Source organism: Polyergus mexicanus, unplaced genomic scaffold, assembly GCF_030449975.1.
Source record: "Polyergus mexicanus isolate NDT 795.1 unplaced genomic scaffold, iyPolMexi1.0 SCAF_1, whole genome shotgun sequence".
In the NCBI taxonomy this organism is placed as follows: domain Eukaryota; kingdom Metazoa; phylum Arthropoda; class Insecta; order Hymenoptera; family Formicidae; genus Polyergus; species Polyergus mexicanus.
In genome coordinates, this window is record NW_027223321.1 from 6,560,494 (window position 1) to 6,580,248 (window position 19,755).

A 19,755-nucleotide genomic window follows, 5' to 3' on the forward strand; every position below is an offset into this window, starting at 1 on the left:
TACTCGAAAATACGAGTTTTCTGGGTAAAATAATTGTTTAAAAAATTTTCTAATTATTTCCTTCATCAGAACTCTTTGGAAAAGCAATGTACATGTCCAGAACTACACGAGAACTATTTTATAATAATCAGAACTCTCGAAATACGGCTAGCATACCATCTCTATATTCGAAAATACGAATTTTTCAGGTTAAAAATTGTTTCATTTCATTTTAATGAATATTTTTTACTTTTAGAAGACAGAACTCTTCTTAGAACTCATGTAGAACTATAAATCTTTTAAATTTGAACAATTATCGATAAGGAAAATGTCGTACAAAGTGATATGCTGCGTGAAGTTGGCATATCAGTTTGTCCTGAGGCATTTTCTTTGATTTAATCGCCAGAACTATTTGTTTAAACTATCAAGAACTCTAGAACTATTGAAAATAAAGCCAGAATTTTTAACTATTTATGATCTTCCACGAAATGATATGCTAGCTTCACACACACTTGAAAATACGCATTCGAGTGCCTTTTCTTTTTCAATAACGCTAGCTATTCATTTTTGTCCAAGCGAACGGCAGTCGAGCCTGGTACGTAACATCAGAAACTCAGTGAAATTTTGTTTCCAGGTATTCTCATCGCGACAATGAGCCCTCATTTCGCGTCAGCTTTTAACAAGTTTCCGTGGCAGAAAAGAGGGCGAGACGCGGTGAACAGGAATGTTATCCTTACATCTCTAACAAGCATCCGCACTGATTCGCATAGTGAGACATTAGAAAGAGAGAGAGAGAGAAAAGACCGACGACGAAGTCGTCGACGAGTGCAGATGCCGCTGTCAGAAAGACCGCGATAACGACGTAATGTTAACGAAACAGGAGAGGGGAAGGAAGAGATTCAGGTTTCCCCTTCGGAACCCTGGCAACTCTCTTACGCTAGGTAGTGTCAGGTAACGGAAGACGGGTGGCTCTGTACATGACGAGGTACAAATCGTCTCAAAGTGGCCTTATCGTAAAGTGGCGCGGATATAGTGTAACTTGAAGAGCAACTTCAACGCACGGTCAAAATGAGATCTCGACGTATGGTTACACGCGAGGAGAAAGAGAGTTCTCTCTCTCTCTCTCTCTCGTGACAAAGATTTACAGTACCGTGAAATGTGAAATGTCCGTTCTCTCACTTCGTCGTTTCGTGTTCCGTCTATTTAAGTAGACGATAGGTGCGATGTTTGTGCTCATTAAAAATTGACAGATTGCGCTTTACAACAACTTTTTGTATTCAAAATTAGAACTTTTGAAAAAAAAAAAAAAAAAATTTATTTTCTCATAATGTCGAATAAATTTATTTATCTATTGAGCCCTTTTGTTCGCTTATTATAAACATTACGCTAAATAACTGATTCAGTGATTCTGCTAATTAACCGAGAGATTCGACGCGTGAAAAATCATAATTTGCAAAAGTATTTTATATATATTTCAATAATAATTTTAATAAAATGTATTGTCGCATGAAAAAGCATATTTATAAAATATAGAACTTTGTGCGTAAAACAATTTTTCATTTGCAGAAACATTAAATATTTTACAAGCGGAAGGGAGAGAACGAGAGTAGATTCGAAGCGGGTATACGATATAAAAGAACTCGAGAGTATTGAAGTAAATATGAAGCCGGAAGAGAGTGTGGAATTGCATTGTGAATGCAACAGCTTGCCGGCAGTCCTTTTGAGCTTCCTGTTTCTATAATTTATCTGTACTCTCTGCGGACATTTTCTTATGTATTGTAACCGAGTGTTTCAAACTCCCTTTTTGCTAACATTATGATAAAAAGACACATTATCATATTGAACATGTGATATTAAAAATATAATTAAGAAAATTAGTGTGTCGATTAATGCAAAGATTTTTCTTTGTTAATATAATACGTTAAGTTAACAGAGATTATTTTATGTTTTCTTCTTATTTATTAATATATATAATATAACGATAAAGTTTTACAAATGAAATAATATTTCGTTGTTTTGAACAATATCATAAATACGAAATGCTTGTCCTGCAATTATTTGTGTCAATATTGGTGCCAATTTATTTCCCCAGCAAGGTTTGAAGACGCTTTTAAATTATGCACTTTGTTTAATGATGACTAATCAAAGGTTCATTAAATGATCAATATGCAAAAAAAAAACTTGTCGTTTACCGATAATTATTCAGATTCGCTATCGCTGTTCGCGACATGAATAATTCGTTCAGCAAAATCTACTCTAAAATATATTTTCTGTGCTATCAGTATAGAGAAAGTATCATCGTGTGACGAATTGAATTCATGATCGCGAGATAATTGTTTCGACATATTTTCGCGTAAAAAAAGCTTCGCCATGAGAGATCAAAATTGGAATGCGCTCAAATTGGAACGTGCTCAAATTGACAAAACGCTGGCTTGTCGATGAAAAATTCAATTAAGTCGTTGACGTTTATCAATCGTTGCAGATTACTGATACTATTATCCACTTGAACTCTTTTCCCGCGAATTTTTACCTCTCTCCTATAAAATACAGGGTGGTCCTCGTAACGGTCGCCACGATTTTTAAGGCACTTACAATAATCTGACGTAAAAAAGTTTCAAACAAAAGTTGTGTGGCTTCAAGGGGGCCATAAGATGGTGACAATGATTTGACCTTGGAAAATCATTTGAAGGTCATGTGAAGGTCAACTTTAAAATCTTAAATGGAAACCCCCATTTTTTATTTAGTATTCTTGTAGCTGACATCGAGAGCTTTTCAAAACACTATAATAAAGTATTTTTCATTAAGTACTTTTTGAGTTATTTTATATTTTAATCTGACATATTTTGATATAAAAAATAAAATATTTCGTAAAATATTCAGTTTTCGATAATTTTACCGTAATACTTCTATGTATAGAATAATAAGACAAATTAATTAAAGCCAAAAAAAACAAATAATTGTTTTAAAAAATACGTTGTAAATAGTTTTCTTAAAAACAATTTTTTTTTATACTAATTGATTTGTCTCATTATTCTGTACATAGAAGTATTACGGTAAGATTATCAAAAACTAAATATTTTACGAGATATTTAATTTTTTATATCAAAATATGTCACATTAAAATATAAAATAACTCAAAAAGTACATAATAAAAAAATACTTTGTTATAGTGTTTTGGAAAGCTCTCGATGTCAGCTACAAGAATACTAAATAAAAAATGAGGTTTCTATTTAAGATTTTAAAGTTGACCTTCACATGACCTTCAAATGATTTTCCAAGGTCAAATCATTGTCACCATTTTCTGGCCGCTTTGAAGCCACACAACTTTTGTTTGAAACTTTTTTATGTCAGATTATTGTAAGTGCCTTAAAAATCGTGGCGACCGTTACGAGGACCACCCTGTATATACGAACGAAAGAATCGAATTAAATTTAATTTCGTCGCTGTCTCTATCGTCACAGAAGTGATTCGATTTTATCAGAGTATCGATAGTGATATCTCTTGTGTATTGCCATCAAACTTCTCCCATCTCGTGTCGTATAGACCGCAAAAACTAGAATAAACGCGTCGCGTAACGCGGTCCGTTATATCGAGCTACCATCACAAGGGCGTCTCAAAGAAAAATCGATAAATTGTCGCTTTCGCCGGGCACAATAAAAATCGAGATAAATAACTCAAACATCTCCTCCTCTCTTCTCTCGCGTTGCTGAAATGCTGTGTGTGTCTTGCGGCCAGCTGAACCGACATCTTTTCTTCGCTTCTTACCTCCGGCTTTTTTCTCTCTCCTTTTCACGATACGCGGTACACACCGAGTAAAAATAGCGTGTCCCATCAATCACAGGGTCGACAAACCCTACCCGGACTCGCCATATTTATGTACGTCCGGATAAATAGATAAATAAAGACGAGTAGACTCATATAATTCTCTCTGAATTTTATTTATGTACTTACGTCTTGCGCGATGAAAAACACACGCGTGTTTATAATTCTAGCGGCTGCTGTTATTGCGGGATTGATGTACGACGTATTTGTCTCGGAAATAAAATGTCAAATATTCAAATCATATTTTAAAACATGTTAATATTTGTCAGTTATTTGATCAATGTAAAAGTCACTCTCGAAAAAAAAATTATGAGCGATTTGTCTTTAAATAAAAAAAAAAAAAAAAAAAGTCTAAACTATCCGGATACCTCCGGATACCACCGTTTCCCTTCCATAAATAATTTTTCACTCATATAATTCATTGTTTCGAAAAAAATACTGTATTCTATGTATCTTTTTTTCATTTTCTTTTTTTTATTTTCTGAAGTATTAATAAATTCTTAAAAAAGTATTTTTTTAGTTAATTGTACATATATATATACAATTAACTAAAAAAATATTTGTATATATATATATATATATATATATATATATATATATATAAAATACTTGTATATATATATATATATCGCTTATCCATTTCATTTTTACTTTATTTTTGAAGATGTCTTTTTTAAAGACATAAGTAAGAATGAAATGGATAAGCGATTACGCGAATCTATAAAATAATATTAATAATAATAAATAATTATGAATATATAAATAATTATGAAAAAATTTATTATTAAACATTCTGTTCATTATCAGTATGTAACGTACACGATGTAGATTTTAAAATATAAATTACTTGTCTAGTAAGGTTAAAATAAATATAATCAATGCAAGATGTTTACTATACAAGACGTATACTTCGATTATCGCGGAATTTACTTCAGCGGAATAATTTTGCTGCATGTTAGTCTGACTTTCTTGTGTTATAAATTTTACTTGCATTGTGTATAACCATCGAATAAAATTGCAAATTTCACCGTACATGACGCAGTAGTTGCGACACGATTATTCAGTAGAACGCAACCTGTCGTCAGAATGTTGCCAGGCTCTAGAGATGAGAATCTTATTAAAAGATTCTATCTCTCTCTTTCTCTCTCCCTCTTTCTTTCGCAATCAGGTTTGCGTGCATATATAGCGGACCGAATTCCTTCAGAAAATGTCTGCTATAAATCAACTGTATAACTATGAGATTACCGTGTGTATCAATATTTAAGAAATATTCTTAATCTATTAACTTTCATTTATAATTTTGCCAAAGAAACTGTTATTAATATCCGATATATAAAATAGTAAAGTTTAAAAATCAATAAAAATTCTACCAAAAAAAGTAGTCTCATATTTGCTCTTTTTATTTTTTTAGGAAGAACTGACTTATGTTAAAGTGTGTGACATTTAATTCTTTTTATTACTTATAACGGACTTATTGTTAGTATATAGCTTCTCTTCACAAAATATGAAATAATTCTTACACAATGCATAACTTACAAATATCTAAGTATTTTTATTTACGGTCAATTTAAGCTAATTATCCGAGAGTTTGTAGATTTATACAATGAGATTGTATAATAGTTTCAAGCACAATCTAATTAATTCTTAGAGAAAGAAAGAGAGAGCCATTCTCTTGACTTCGCATTCGCAACATCACGGTAAACGTCAACGTCGTATAATGGAACTCCATCATCTAAGTACGATGATTAATCTGGTAGTGGGAATTACATGTTCTGAAAAGGGACTGACTAGGAAGCAACCAGAGTAGCTGGTCCAAGAGTAGCGTGTACAACCGGGTCTGCGAAATCTCACAAATGTTACACCGTCGTTACGTATCGAGACACGGGTATCACGTGTATATACGTATGTATGAAGCGAACATTCAGTATAGAACTGCCACGGAGGCAAAACTCATCGCATCGGGTAAAGCAAGGTGAGCTGGTTTCCAGTGCCGACCAGCAAGGAGAATCTCTCTTCGCCGGTTATTAAAAAGTTATAACTTATAACAGCGACCATTAAGTCTCTCCGTTGCGCCTCAACTGACTACATTCTGCCTGGACAATTCTCGTGAAAAGGCTGTATTCTGCATTCCTGTATTCTGCATTCCTTACCGCATCGTCGTCGTCGTCGTCGTCGTCCTGATGGCATTTCAGAAAACGTACTCTGACTGCCCATAACTTTCTGTCCGTGACAATCTCGCGCGCGCGCGCTTTAATCTCTTTCCCATTCTCTACCTTTGCCCTTTGTTCCTTTTCGGACTCGCGCGAATTTTTCCGATACAAATTGTAAGGAACGGCCGTAATTGTGCGTAATAAAAATTATCTTCGTAAAAACAAACGAAATCATGTAAAATTTTCGTCAAAGATATTTACGTTGCCGACATTTGAAAAACACGGTCGTGTGGCAAAAATTCAATTTTTTAAAAGAAAAATTTTCATATAGAATATTTAAATCGTTCATGTAATTATTACATTCCAATGTACTCATACTGTCGAATTCTACATTCTCCATGGACTTATCGTGAAGCCCCTCACTGTGAAGACGCCTGTTAATGCAGACATCTATAAACGTCACTAAGAATACCTGAGACCTCCGTCAAATTGTCAACGCTTGACAGCAATTTGTCGCTTTTTTGCTTGACGGATATAAACGTATGCTATAGCATGAATAGGATTATTAAGAGCACAGTCTGTCAAATTTTAGATGTGCCTTCAACGATGCGTAAGTAGCGATATTAATTATGTTAATAATAGTCCGTTTGCAGAAAAACAGATTTTACAGCATACTACAGAATATTACATAGCACAGTTATAAAAATATATACTATACAGGGTGTCCTAGAGCACCCGTACACCCCTTTTCTTTCAAAAACTAAGCATTTTAGAGAAAAACGTTTTTGAACAAAAATTATATGATTTTGAGGGGAACATAAGATGGTGTCATTGGTTTGACCTTGGATGGCATCGTTAAGGTTATGTCAAGGACACCTTAAATTTTTTAAATGAAATCCCCTATTTTTTATTGCATATTCTTATAGCTTATGTCGAGAGCTTTCCAAAACACTATAATAAAGTATTTTTTCATTAAGTACTTTTTGAGTTATTTTGTATTTTAATCTGACATATTTTGATATAAAAAATTAAATATCTTGTAAAATATTTAGTTTTCGATAATCTTATCGTAATACTTTTATATACAGAATGAGACAAATCAATTCTGTATAATATGTGTCCGTCTTCCTTAGCGCAAACTGTTATCTGATGTGACGTTTATTTTAGATTGTATAATTCAAACCATTTTGTCAATAAAAATATATTCGATGCCACAATAAAAAGAGTCGTTTAAAATCAATTCACGATCAAGCGATTAATCGATACACATACACTACTTTCTAAGTCTCAAGACAAAATATTTATCGACTCTGTTATCGATAATGCTATTCATAAATCAATTCCCAGAACCCTGATCTGTTAACCGTGTTAGAGTGTATCAAGTTCTTCTTTTGAAGCCGATAACGTGTCTTTTTGTGAAATAGATATAACCGGTTTTTATTATGACTCCTTTGCGAGGATTTATCGTATACACGGTACGCGCTGTTATCACATATATTATAATAATTATAAAAGAGTTCTTGTTAATAAATTAATTATTTTCAATAACTTGCTTTGTAATTAATTTGTTTTACAAGTAATTTGTTAATTTGAAAAAAGAGAGAGTCTAATAGGTGAAATATGGATGTAGTGAGTTTTGATTCGCTCCGTATTAAAAAAAAAAAATAATAATTATTCATTATCGATCGCAACTATCAATTAATTGACATTAATTGACAATGTCAAATATGATTGCAGAATGGTACAATATATAATTTCTTCAATGTCATTCCCATAATTATTTACAACAATGTGCTTCACGATATCGTAACGTATGTGTGGGTTATCCTCGTGATAACAATGCAATTCGCACGCAAGAAGAAACGCGAAGACTGTTTGTATTTTGCACTTCCTTTATTTCAAATAAAATATTTCAAATAAAATAAAGAAAATGCAAATTCAAGGATTCTAGAAAAGGAAGTGGAAAAAGTAAAATGCACAAGAAGTCTGCTTAAAAAAATTTATAAACTATGTCACAGCAATTTTTGTTGACAGGCAAAGGATTGACTGCGCAACCGATGCGATTTCATGAAATTCAAACAGCAGCATTGTCAATTGATGAATATTTTAATCCAAGAGCATCCTCGAGAGGAAGCTTCTAAAGAAATCCGGGGGATGATTAAGAGAGAAAAAATTCGAACGTAGCATCCTTAACCCTTCCAGATAGATAGATAGGGAGAGAAAGAGAGAGAGAGAGAAAAGAAAAGAGAGAAAAAAGGTATAACAAGTAAAAGCCTGTTTCATTATACTATCGTCCGCACAACACGAAAAAATTTGCAAAGGGAAAAGAGAAGTGGGAGAAAACAGATGGGGGTGGCTGAAGGTAGAAATATTGTAGAACCTCCGATTGAAAAGGTGATGTACCTGATCAAGACACGAAGAATAAAAGGGGACGGAAAGAAGAACGTCACAATAGCCGTAGATGATTTTATTTGCCATCTTGAGAAATGTCTCTCTCAAACGAAAAAGCAATATAAAAAAGACAGAAAGTAGAAAATCGAGCCTGACTTTTACACCTATTTTGGGTAAGATGACATTTCTCTCTCTCTCTCTCTCTCTCTCTCTTTTCTCTTTTCCGCATTCTCGCGCATCTAACTGCTCTCCATTGTTGGTTAATTTTCTCTCAACCAGTAAGATAAGAAAAACGAAAGCGAGGAGAAAAACAGGATTGTAACAAGTTTGGATATGCGCGGAAAATGAATGAATGAATAATAAATATTCCGAAGACTCGTGTGGAGCTCCTGTGTCTTTGTGTATATATGTGTGCGCCTTTTTAAGTAACGTTTGTAGACGACAACAGAATAAATTGAACGGCGCATCGAATGCAAAAGGAACGACTGCATCATACTTTTAGAAAACTTGCCATTGACAATAAGTACCGAATGCATATGATATTGACGGAGAAGAATTCTGGAAGGAAAAATAGAAAAGAAGCAAAACTAAATTACCACGTTTAATTTGTTACAAATATAAGTGAGCTTACGTATAGCGTTTGAGCAATATGTGTATATTATATAATTAAAAATGCATTCATGAAAAAAGCAGATTTATAATTCTTAAATGTACAAACAATTAAATACATAAAATAATGTAAACTACAACTTTAGATTTTATCGTTTTTTTTTTTTTTTTTTTTTTTTTTTTTTTTTTTTTTTTTTCATTGGATAATCATGTAGAAGCCATTACGAAATATAATCAGTCAGGCCTTTATTCTCTCACAATGTATTCTTTGTTAATCTTTCTCAATTATTCACATCGATTATGCCAATTAAACTTGTTAAATAACATACGTTTATAGAAAAAAAAAATTGAATTTTACATCCTTAAGAAAAAGAAATCTTAAGAAAGAATCTTTCGGAGAAACTATTGTATGAAGGCTTTTCGACATTCCGACACGCTCACCCGCTCGCTTCTGTAGACCACCGGATATTCAACGTATTAACTGCATGTCAAACATAATTTTTACGATAGCGTTAATGCGGCTCTTTGCATTTAACACGGGGATACGAATACTGCTGGACTGGAGTTTTGAGAATAAAGAGTAAACTCAAATAGAAAATATACTGATTGGACCGGATTAGTCTTAATAATTATATTAGATACGATCGCGTCAACATGTCAGCGAATTGTTATTTAAAGTTCTTTCAAGTGTTGTTAAAAAAAGTCGGAAGTTTCATTACGCTCGATTACAAAATAAAAAATGTACATAGTTTTGGTATTATTTTTAATCAATTTCAAATAAACCGAAACATTTTCTTCATAATATATGTAGATGCCTTTGCGTCATTCATAGAATAATTGAGAGAGAAAAAAATCGAGAAAATTATGCGATTTTGTGGGGAAAAAAAAATTATTCGTTATTTTAGTACATTTAAAGCTCTTTCGACTTACCTTTTTTGTGCAGAATTTCTAATAATAATCAATGTCGAACGCGACAAAGATAAACTGTTAGCATATCGTGAAAAAAAATAAATAAAAATAAAAAAAAACGTGAACAGAATACTAATTGGCAAGCGAGCTTGCCGCTAACTGGAGTATTAATTACCAACCACTCGGGATAGTTTGCGAATAATAAGCCACAAAACGAGAGGAAAGGAGGTAAAAGGAGAGGAAAGCAAGCAACATTAATTATCCTGCTTCGCGTAGCTATATTTCAGTATGCCAAACCAAACAATCGTAACTAAAATTTTTATGATACAAACGCTTTAAATATGCAAAATTATCATTAAGTATATATAAAATGTCTGGTATATACATATACATTTTGTAAAATATAATATTAATATTATTATTATAAATATTACGTTCTTAAAAGTATCATAAATATAGCGACTTTTTTTATATTTTATTTAAAGCAATTGTTTAAATTTATATTTATTAATTCAATCGTCTAGATATTTTTGAATATAGTTAATTATTTAAATTCGATTGTTTAAAGTAAATTGTTTATTTTTTTATTACATGCAAATGCAAATTACGATTATTATTAATTATTTCATTGTTTGTTGGAAACAGCAAGATTACGATCCTGAAATTAGCAGCGTGATATAAGAACGTGTGTACCCGCATGTGTGGTGCAGTTGTCGCGACAAAACGGACGCCTCGGCGCTTTTTTCTTTCAACCAGATTATCTCTGTCTCGTCCGTGCTGTTGTTTCTTTTTTCTTTTTGCCTCGCGAATTCGACGGGACCCACACACAGCTCTCGCTTTCATCTAGCCGATAAATGCGCCCGTATCTGTGTAACGCAGTCGCCGATGATAACGAAGATAAATCACTCGGAATCGCGCGGGCGAGTCCTCACGGTAGCGAATTTGAGAAGACGCGACGCGCGGACGCGGTGTATGATAAATTCGCCGTATACACTTACAAGTATATTAATAACGTAGATTAAGCGGGCTCTGGTCATATTTAATCGTATAATAAATGACGTTAATATTCACACGTATGAGACACACATTTCGTATTGTGACGTATCATGTTCAGATGGTAATAGTATATATCATGACTGATAATAGAAAAAAAAAAATTTTTTTAAATTTTTTCTTTTAAACACAATTCGATATTATGTAATGATACAAGTTAGGGTATTTAAAAAATGTTTAATAAAATATTTTAAGGGAATTTAGTATGCCCCAAAATAAGTTTAAAAGTCTTAATAAACATGGGTTCGCAAATGAGCCGTTTTTGAGATGTATGTAATATCTCATAACTTAACTTATCTCATAACTTAACTTAATTTACCTATATTCACGTGAACTTGGAACAATATCAAGAAGCCTGCATTACTATCAAGCTAGCGCCAGACTATGCACGTATTCGCAATTCGTGATTCGTAATTCGCGATTCGTAAACGGTATATAGAAATCTGATTGGTTGAATTTGACGAACCTTACATCCACACTATTCACGAATTATAAACGAATTGCGCATAGTCTGGCGCTAGCTTCAGAATGAACTCAGGTGTGTTTAAAAGAGCATGAAATTCTTTTTTTGCGGAGTTGCAGGTCTGGACTGATATGAAAGGTCATTTTGAGCATCGTCTCTAATAAGATAAAGTTAAACACCAGCTCTGTTTTTTTTTTTGCACAAATTATAATTAAAATAAAAATTTAAAACAAAAAATAAAAATGATAAAAATATAAAAAAAATAAAAATATTAAAAATAAAAATATCAAAAAACAAAACAAATATCATAAAAACGATTCATTTGCGGAGCCATGTTTATTAAAATTTTTTAACTTGTTTTGGGGCATCTTAAATTCTTTTAAAATATTTTACCCTTTTTCTGAATACCCTGTATAATAATTACCAATTTAATATTCTCGGAACATGATGGGACTATATTTACGCGCGCGATCACATATAAAATATTTTTGCCTTCTTACATCGGACTAATTTTGTGCTATGCAACGATGCTTAAAAGGCGAGGCGTAAAATGCCGCTTATCTACCACTCGCGCGAGCAGATACGCTGTGTTTTCTCGTGCTGACAAGCGTGTTTGATCCCGGCGCAGATAGTGAGTCGCGGATTTTGCAAACGGCGCGATGGCGAAATACATACGTATATGCGCAAATACGAAGATTTTCTACCGTGCACCATCCCCGGTGGACGAATATACATAAAAGCCGAGCGGCTTGCCATTGGCCGTGCCATTAACACCTATCCGTGAGTTCCGAAGGATCCATAAATTAAAACGTATTCGCGGTACACAAAACATGCTAACGAAGTCGCGAGAGGGATGAATAGTGTTAACACTCTTGCTTTTATTGCCCGCCGCAGTCGATCAACGCGTTAAACACACCGGAAAACGATCTTACGATTCACACTGATGTTAAATATATGTTGCGGAAAAGGTTTGATTTAGTATCAACGCGGTCCAACAAGATTCATCGATCGAGCTTTGAAAGTGAATTCTTTGATACGTATTTTTGCATACATGGAAATATTTAATAATATTGATAGAGAAAAGTCAATTAAAGCCCGGACGCGATACTTAAAATGTAAACAGTGTTATATTTCTTTATGTAGACATTAAAGATGTATCATAAATTAATTCAAACGTTTCGGCCCGCCTTGAGTCCTTCTCAATCATACATAATAAGATAAAAATCTAAAAAAAAAATGCGTGAGAAAGGTAAACGAATAAATGATATGACGACTAATCTATAGGATGTCTCGATAATGAATAAGCAAAACAACATAAAAATAGATCAGGATTAAATGGGAAACACAAGAGATATAAATACAAGTCAACAAATGAAATTAAAAACAAAGAAAGGTGAAACTTAAAAATAAAAACATGAAGAAAGCAAGAGGATCGAATTAAGAATATTTATTGATAATCGGAAAATAAGAGTGGTCAAAGAGACTCGTGTCATCTTGTAGATTAATGCTGTTTTCTTGTTTGTTTAATATGTAGCATTTCCGATATGCATCTCTTGACAAGAAGGTTCTTCATCTAACACGTGAATTCCAATCAAAATCCTGTCTTGCAAAACGATGGTCGATAATTACATTTTTTTAAATTTTATTGCTTTATGGAAATATTTTTATATCACCATTTTAATCGCGCAAAGTGTAATTTATTATTTCTTTATTAATCCAGTTATTAAAATTTTTTTATGATAAGGTTGTTTATCATGAAAGATAAATTTCAAATGGACTTTGCTTTGGCAGAATTTTAATAATCGCGAACTAATAAGCAATTTGTGTGCTATTATCGTGAGATATTCCGAGATATATCAAAAAGAAATTATATGAGCACAAGGAAACCCAATCACGGTCACAGCGTCATTAATTTTTTGCACAAGAATGTCCTCTGGAATTTTATTCATTTCTCCTGTCCATTTCGACTCCATTGGAGGACTTCTCCATCTCTAAACGAACAAAGCACGTAATTCATCGGCTATAAATTTACCAGCGATCACGTCGCATCGCAGCCCTCGCAAATCAGTTCGCCAAAGTTTCGCGAAATAAATTGTGATTCCACGCGGATTTAAATTTATGACTATGACACTCTATATATGGCATTGCATCTTTTAGATTTCAATTCATTTTTGCTTCGTTATAACTTTTTGCATAGAGAAAAATGTGAATGTTTGATTTTAATGCTTCAATAGTGAACACATCATATCGTAAAAGAAATCGCGACTTATGATCGTAGAAATTGCAGATAATGCTAGAAAAGTTCAGTCTAATTACGCGGTAAGATGTAAATTGAGAGCGGTAATCTTTGAGATGCTTATCGAACATAACCTCAAAAATGTACACGAGAGTGAAGAGGAAAGAAGAAAGAACTTCGTGTTAATGGTGCACTATCCTGGGAATCTCCCGCAGTCGCCCTCCATTGGAGTTCTGCTTGATTTTGCCGCAGCTTTTATGTCCGACCCAGCTTCGACCGCTACAATATATTTTCTTCCCTTTAAAGTGATTTGTTCTTCTCCTCTCTCTCTCTCTCTCTCCTTCTTTCTATCTCTCTTTTCCTCTATCTCTCTAAAAGCCATGCATTTTAAATCGTGTCGAGAATTGGTCACGATTTCCGAATATCAATGAAACGAGATTAAACGAAAGTCTAAAATCAAGCAGATTTCTTCGAAATTATCATAATAAATTTGCAATTAAGCGATACAATTTTCTAAATAATCTCATAATTTTTTAAAAAGATTAAACCATTTAGTCTTAAATTATTTTCCAACGATGTCTGACAATATTCAAGTTTGATGTTTTATTTTTTTCTTCATTTCACATAATTCAATATTACGATAATTTTGAAGAAATCTGTTCGATTTTAAGTTTGTATTCATCATTCAATTTCTTTTCTCGTTTCATAATATAATAAGCGATTTGGCATTTGCCTAGTGAGCCTGCATACATTCGAGAAGATTTCACAGTCTGAAATGTCTCAAAACGATTTGATACGTCCGACTGTTCGAAAAGCTCTCACGTACTTCAATGAATAAATTCAACTTTGATGTCGCAATCAATACGCACCCGACTTCGTAATTAAAATCGAATTTTCAGGACAAATTAAGGAGAATCGATCGATCCCGTCAGTCACCGAGTGTTTCATCAGAAATTCTGTTCAGTTATTGTCGCGCAAACCGAATTCTGGGACGTTTTAAAAATAGTTGCCGATTCTTTTCCTTTCACGCGATATATGCTTACCGGTACCTATCACCATAATTATTTTTACACAAGCGATTATGAATTGCAAGGACAAGGTCGTATATTGCATTACGAGTAGTTGTCGATTCTGAGAGATTAATACTCGGTCGGCAAATTCCGAGTGACCCATGTCTTATAAAACGTTTTAGACGTTACAAGAACATTACAAGAATGTTACAATCATGTATGCGTTAGTTGTACAGAAATACCAATAATTTTTATTTAAATTTTTTTTATTGACATATAAAAAGTATTTTTTTAAAGAGAAATTTTTTTTAGAATATATAATATATACATATATTAATACATATATAATCTATTGCAAAATTTTATTCTGCAATATACATTTAAAAAAAATTTTTTTGGCACGAGTCAATACTAACCCAAGTCCACTGTGTGTGCAGCTGTTATATCGTTTACTTTGTGTGAGGATTAACTTCTCGATATTCATTACCACTATATACACAATACAATACGTGTAAAAACATTACATGTAAAAAAATTTGTGGAATATAAAGCAATTGGGAAAATAACTTTTCCGCGTTGACTCGACTTTTCATAAAAAGAGAAAAATTTTCTTACTATGGCAGAAATATAATCTTTTCAGTATGATTCTCAATGAATTCAAATTTTAAAGTTGATTAGTATTAATGCGATCCGATACGTCATGACAAAATGTTCTCCTATAATATTGAATGTATATGAAATCAAATTAAATCTGCGATATGTGAAAACAAAAACAGGAAACGATACGACATTGCGAAAATTTTAATAGGCGATATTTTATTCGCGATAATCGCTGTTGCTGTCTAAATCAATATTTAATATATAATATATATATATATATTAGAAATATTAATCTCTCGAATAATTTATATAATTTTCTAAAAAATTTAAATTTAAAAACAGAATTCAACCATCAAGGAAAGATAATATATACTTACAATAAAAAAACTACATTTATTATAAATTATTTAAAACTCTATTATATTACTATATTTGTTTATTATACCATATTACTGTATTTCAACTGTCGTAAACAAAATTGTACTGTTCGTATCATCAAACAATGACAGGAAACAGCCAACTAAATACATTTTTGTTTCTCATTTATAACTTGCATTTGGCGCTAAATATGGCCATGTAATTTCCAGGCAACAATTGTAGTAGGAATAGCGATCTTTACACATTGGATAAAAGAGTTCTGCTTTTTTTTATTTCTACCGCATTTTATCTCCTTTTCTCTCTGAAGTGTGAATATATATCTATCTACATAATTATGTGTATAAGATAGCTAAACGAATAATCTTAAGAAATCCAAATGTTATTTTGCGCAAAGAGAAGGATATGAATACCATCTATTGTCCTGTACCGAGTATGATAAGCGTAGAGTCTAACTCACATGAAATTGCTTCCTTCGGAATGTCGCTGAGCGGGAACCCTTGCGCCTCAAAAATCGGCCTGACGTTGTCGCACTTGAGACCGGCGGCATTTACCGTCGTTGTGACGGCGATAATCGCCGTAACAATCCACAGTATCATGGCACTCATTTTTGTAATTGGCTTCCTCGTACAGAAACGAATGGGGGAAAAAGGAAGAGAAACGAAATACCGCAAAGAAAGACAAAACAACGTACGACCAGATCTCGACACAATTCACAAAGTATTTTCGTTAACAGCCACGATACAAACACGGCTATGTTCACGTTCGTACATTCGTGATGACTGTATCGGCGCGACGACCCGGTATTACGCTCACGAATCGACGATTAACGACAACGATCGCGGAAGCCTTGTCTAATCAAACTGGGAGTAACACCACCTTCTCCGTCGTGGTACGATACGCACTGGCAACTAGCGCTGACTGAAGCGGGCAATGAAATGTGCGACGCCAGCCGCCGGGAGCAGAGAGCCGAGACGCCACGCGGCGGCGCGCCGGACGGTAACAGGTTTGAAATCAGTGTCGCCAACACAATTCATGCGCCCCCTTTCGTCCCAAACGAGTAACACAAGAATACCATAGGATAGATGTCCCAATTACTGTCACCTTAAGCTTATAGCCTAACTTCATTTAACTGTTTTGATTGTTGCTGAAGCTAAAAACATGCCTTACTTTGAATCATAATGTTACTTAATATCTCTATTATTATAAAAAAATTATTATGCATTACATATAAATACTCAAATTAATAATAAATAAAAATCTATAGAAATCTGCGATGTCCCTATGATTATCATTTAAAAAAAAATGTTGTCTGTATGACTGACATCCGATAATTACCAGTCCCTTTGACTGTGACCAGATCCCAGTGCCAGTCTCGTTGCGCTCGAAAAAAAAGAGGTTAGAATAGTCTGTAATCTGTAGGTGAATGTCAGTTATGCGTACTTGTGACGTGTTTCTTGCCCTGAATACTGACGGCAATCTGACGGGCAAGTTAGAAAATATTGTCCCTGTTACTGTCAGCGTTAATTATAATAATTAAATATAAAATATCACTTATTTCACACATTATTTTATTAAAATGATTCTTATATAGCTCATTAATTCATTTTACATAATCAACATAGGACATGTAGGTTATATAATAAAATTAAAAAACTTAATGTTCAGTTTTTAACATTAATTTTTAAATACTAAGTAAAAACAAATATGTGTCATTGTTTTTATGTAATCTAAAGTATTGATTTAATAATAAATTTTTTTTGTCCATGTTTGTTTACAAATTTATTTTTTATCAAGTAAAATAAATAAAACAGCAGTTATAGGGATGTAATTGGGTAGTAATTGGGACATCTACCTTACATCAGATCTAAATGCACTAACAAGCGTTTTTCCACACCTATTCTTTTTGTCTACACTTTTGTTACACAACGCGTACAATAAGATAATTGTATTGTACATAATATTTATTACACAAATATAAATATAATAATAGATTATATCATTTTTATTTTAACATTTAGAATATACGACACAACTATTGGTAAATAATCGAACATTGTTTTTTAATTTTGTTAAAATTTTATTGTCATTTACAATACAAAAAGCGTATAAGCAAACAAAAAACTTTTTTTTCTCTTTATGTTACAAAGTGATTGTATAATTTTTCATGTTTTTTGTATTAATATGCAGTATTTTTTAAAGTTTACTTTTAAAAACATATTTTATAAATTGGATAAAAAGAATACGCATCTTGTAATCGTCTTTTAAAATTTTAAAACCCAGATTATGATTATTAAATTTGTATTTTTAAATATCCTTGAAAATTCGCATTTGACAATGAGTTCGAAGAAGAATATATTTCGCGGAGAAGTCACGCGATAATGGCATTCATGAGTGGTAATCTGTCTTAAAGAACTCGAAAATTCATTTTTGAATTACCAGAAGTTAACAGTAGAATATATTTCGCGAAGAGATTTATACAAGAGATGGGGGGACTTTGAAGCAGTGAGAAAGCGTTGGATTGCGGGGCCAATAAAATATTAGGATATGTTAGAATAGACCACGACTGCTTTCTAATGGCCACACAATCCCAACCAATCAGTACAGATGACTACATATATATTAGCCATCAATCACACCTTCCCATTTTCCAGTCCCCATCATATTTTGCGTCAAGTATTGCACACTTCCTTGCAAAATATCTTCTTCTGTTAATTCATCAAATATATTCTTCTGGTAATTCATAAACGAATTTTCGAGCATTTTAAGACACATTACCGCTTATGAATGACATTACCCCGCGACCTCTTTGCAAAATATATTCTACTAATTTCGAATGAATTTTCAGGCAAATTTTCAAGCATATTATATAATATATATATATATATATATATATATATATATATATATATATATACGCATTATTGCTCGTATAAATTGCATTACTTTTATCTTTTCAGAAAATATATCTTCCTAATATATAACTCAGATAAATTTATTAAATGGTGAATATTACTGCACTAAGAAAAGAAAGTTATTCACTTGATTAAATCCGTTCAATTAATTACTATTTTTTAAATTAAAATATTTAACATACGAAGAAAATAAAAGGCAATCAAGAGTCAGCGCGGTAATTTGTGCGCATATGTTTTATTACAATCATATTATATTGACATTTTGACTGTGATAGACAAAATTACAATAAGTGTACATTCCGATCTCTTTTTTTGGACCATCCTCAGCGTAATTACAAAGTATATGAAATATATTATATCAAAAATGTGACAGTAATAATACGCAGAATAAGAATGAGTCATCCATGTTATCAAATGGTAAATGTGTTATATAATGTAATTTCGAGACAGAAAGAGACTCTGATAAAATATAGGTAAATATAGCGAAAAGGGTACAGGCCCAATGACTTTGATGTTGACATATGTTGTCAAGGACATAATTCTGAGTAACTTTTTCTTCTAATTTAATTATCGCTCATTGCTTATTAAAAAGTTATTAACAAAAAAAGTTTAAAATATATCAAAATACATGCATGGACAGGAAACATGCGCGCGCGCATGCACGCGCACACGCACACACGGGGGGTGGGGTGCAAGGGGGGACCTTCGGCTCCCGTCCCGCATCCGCTCCGTCGGTAGGCAGGGTGGACCTCGCTTTACACTTACAACTTATAAAGTACACTGTAAAGCGAGGTCCACAGTGCCTACCGGCGAAATGGGTGCGGGGGCCGAAGGCCCCTCTTACACTCCCCCGTGTGTGTATGCATGTGTGTGTGTGCGCGCGCGCATGTGCTTCCTGTCCGTGCATGTACTTTAGTATATTTCAAACTTTTAAGTTTTACCTTTCCCTCTTCTCCCGACGTGCTAATCTTCCACGTTTCGGTACTCGAGAATATCATTATCAACATTATATTGCTGAATTTTTATTTAAAAGTCTATACTTTTGATAAGCGTATTGGTTTTTTTTCTTTTTTTTTTTAAATAATGAGCAGATTATATCCAATAAATAATTAATTTAATATACTTATATTTTATTTTTGAATACCCTATATATATATATAAACTTGTATGTTTATTTAAGTTTATATGTGTAGTATACGTAAGACTATTTCTGTAAACTAACTTAAATATCCAATTTTTCATT

At 32.8% G+C, this 19,755-nt stretch overlaps 1 protein-coding gene across 1 annotated transcript in view; it reads right to left on the bottom strand.

Moving 5' to 3' along the window:
* Positions 1 to 16,506, bottom strand: part of Dlp (glypican dally-like) — a 184,835-nt gene extending 168,329 nt beyond the window's left edge. Inside the window, exon 1 of the mRNA XM_070296578.1 lies at positions 16,058 to 16,506. Coding sequence (XP_070152679.1) covers positions 16,058 to 16,205 — 148 coding nt within the window. The 5' untranslated portion in view covers positions 16,206 to 16,506. The remainder of the gene's footprint in view (positions 1 to 16,057) is intronic.
* Positions 16,507 to 19,755: the final 3,249 nt, after the last annotated feature.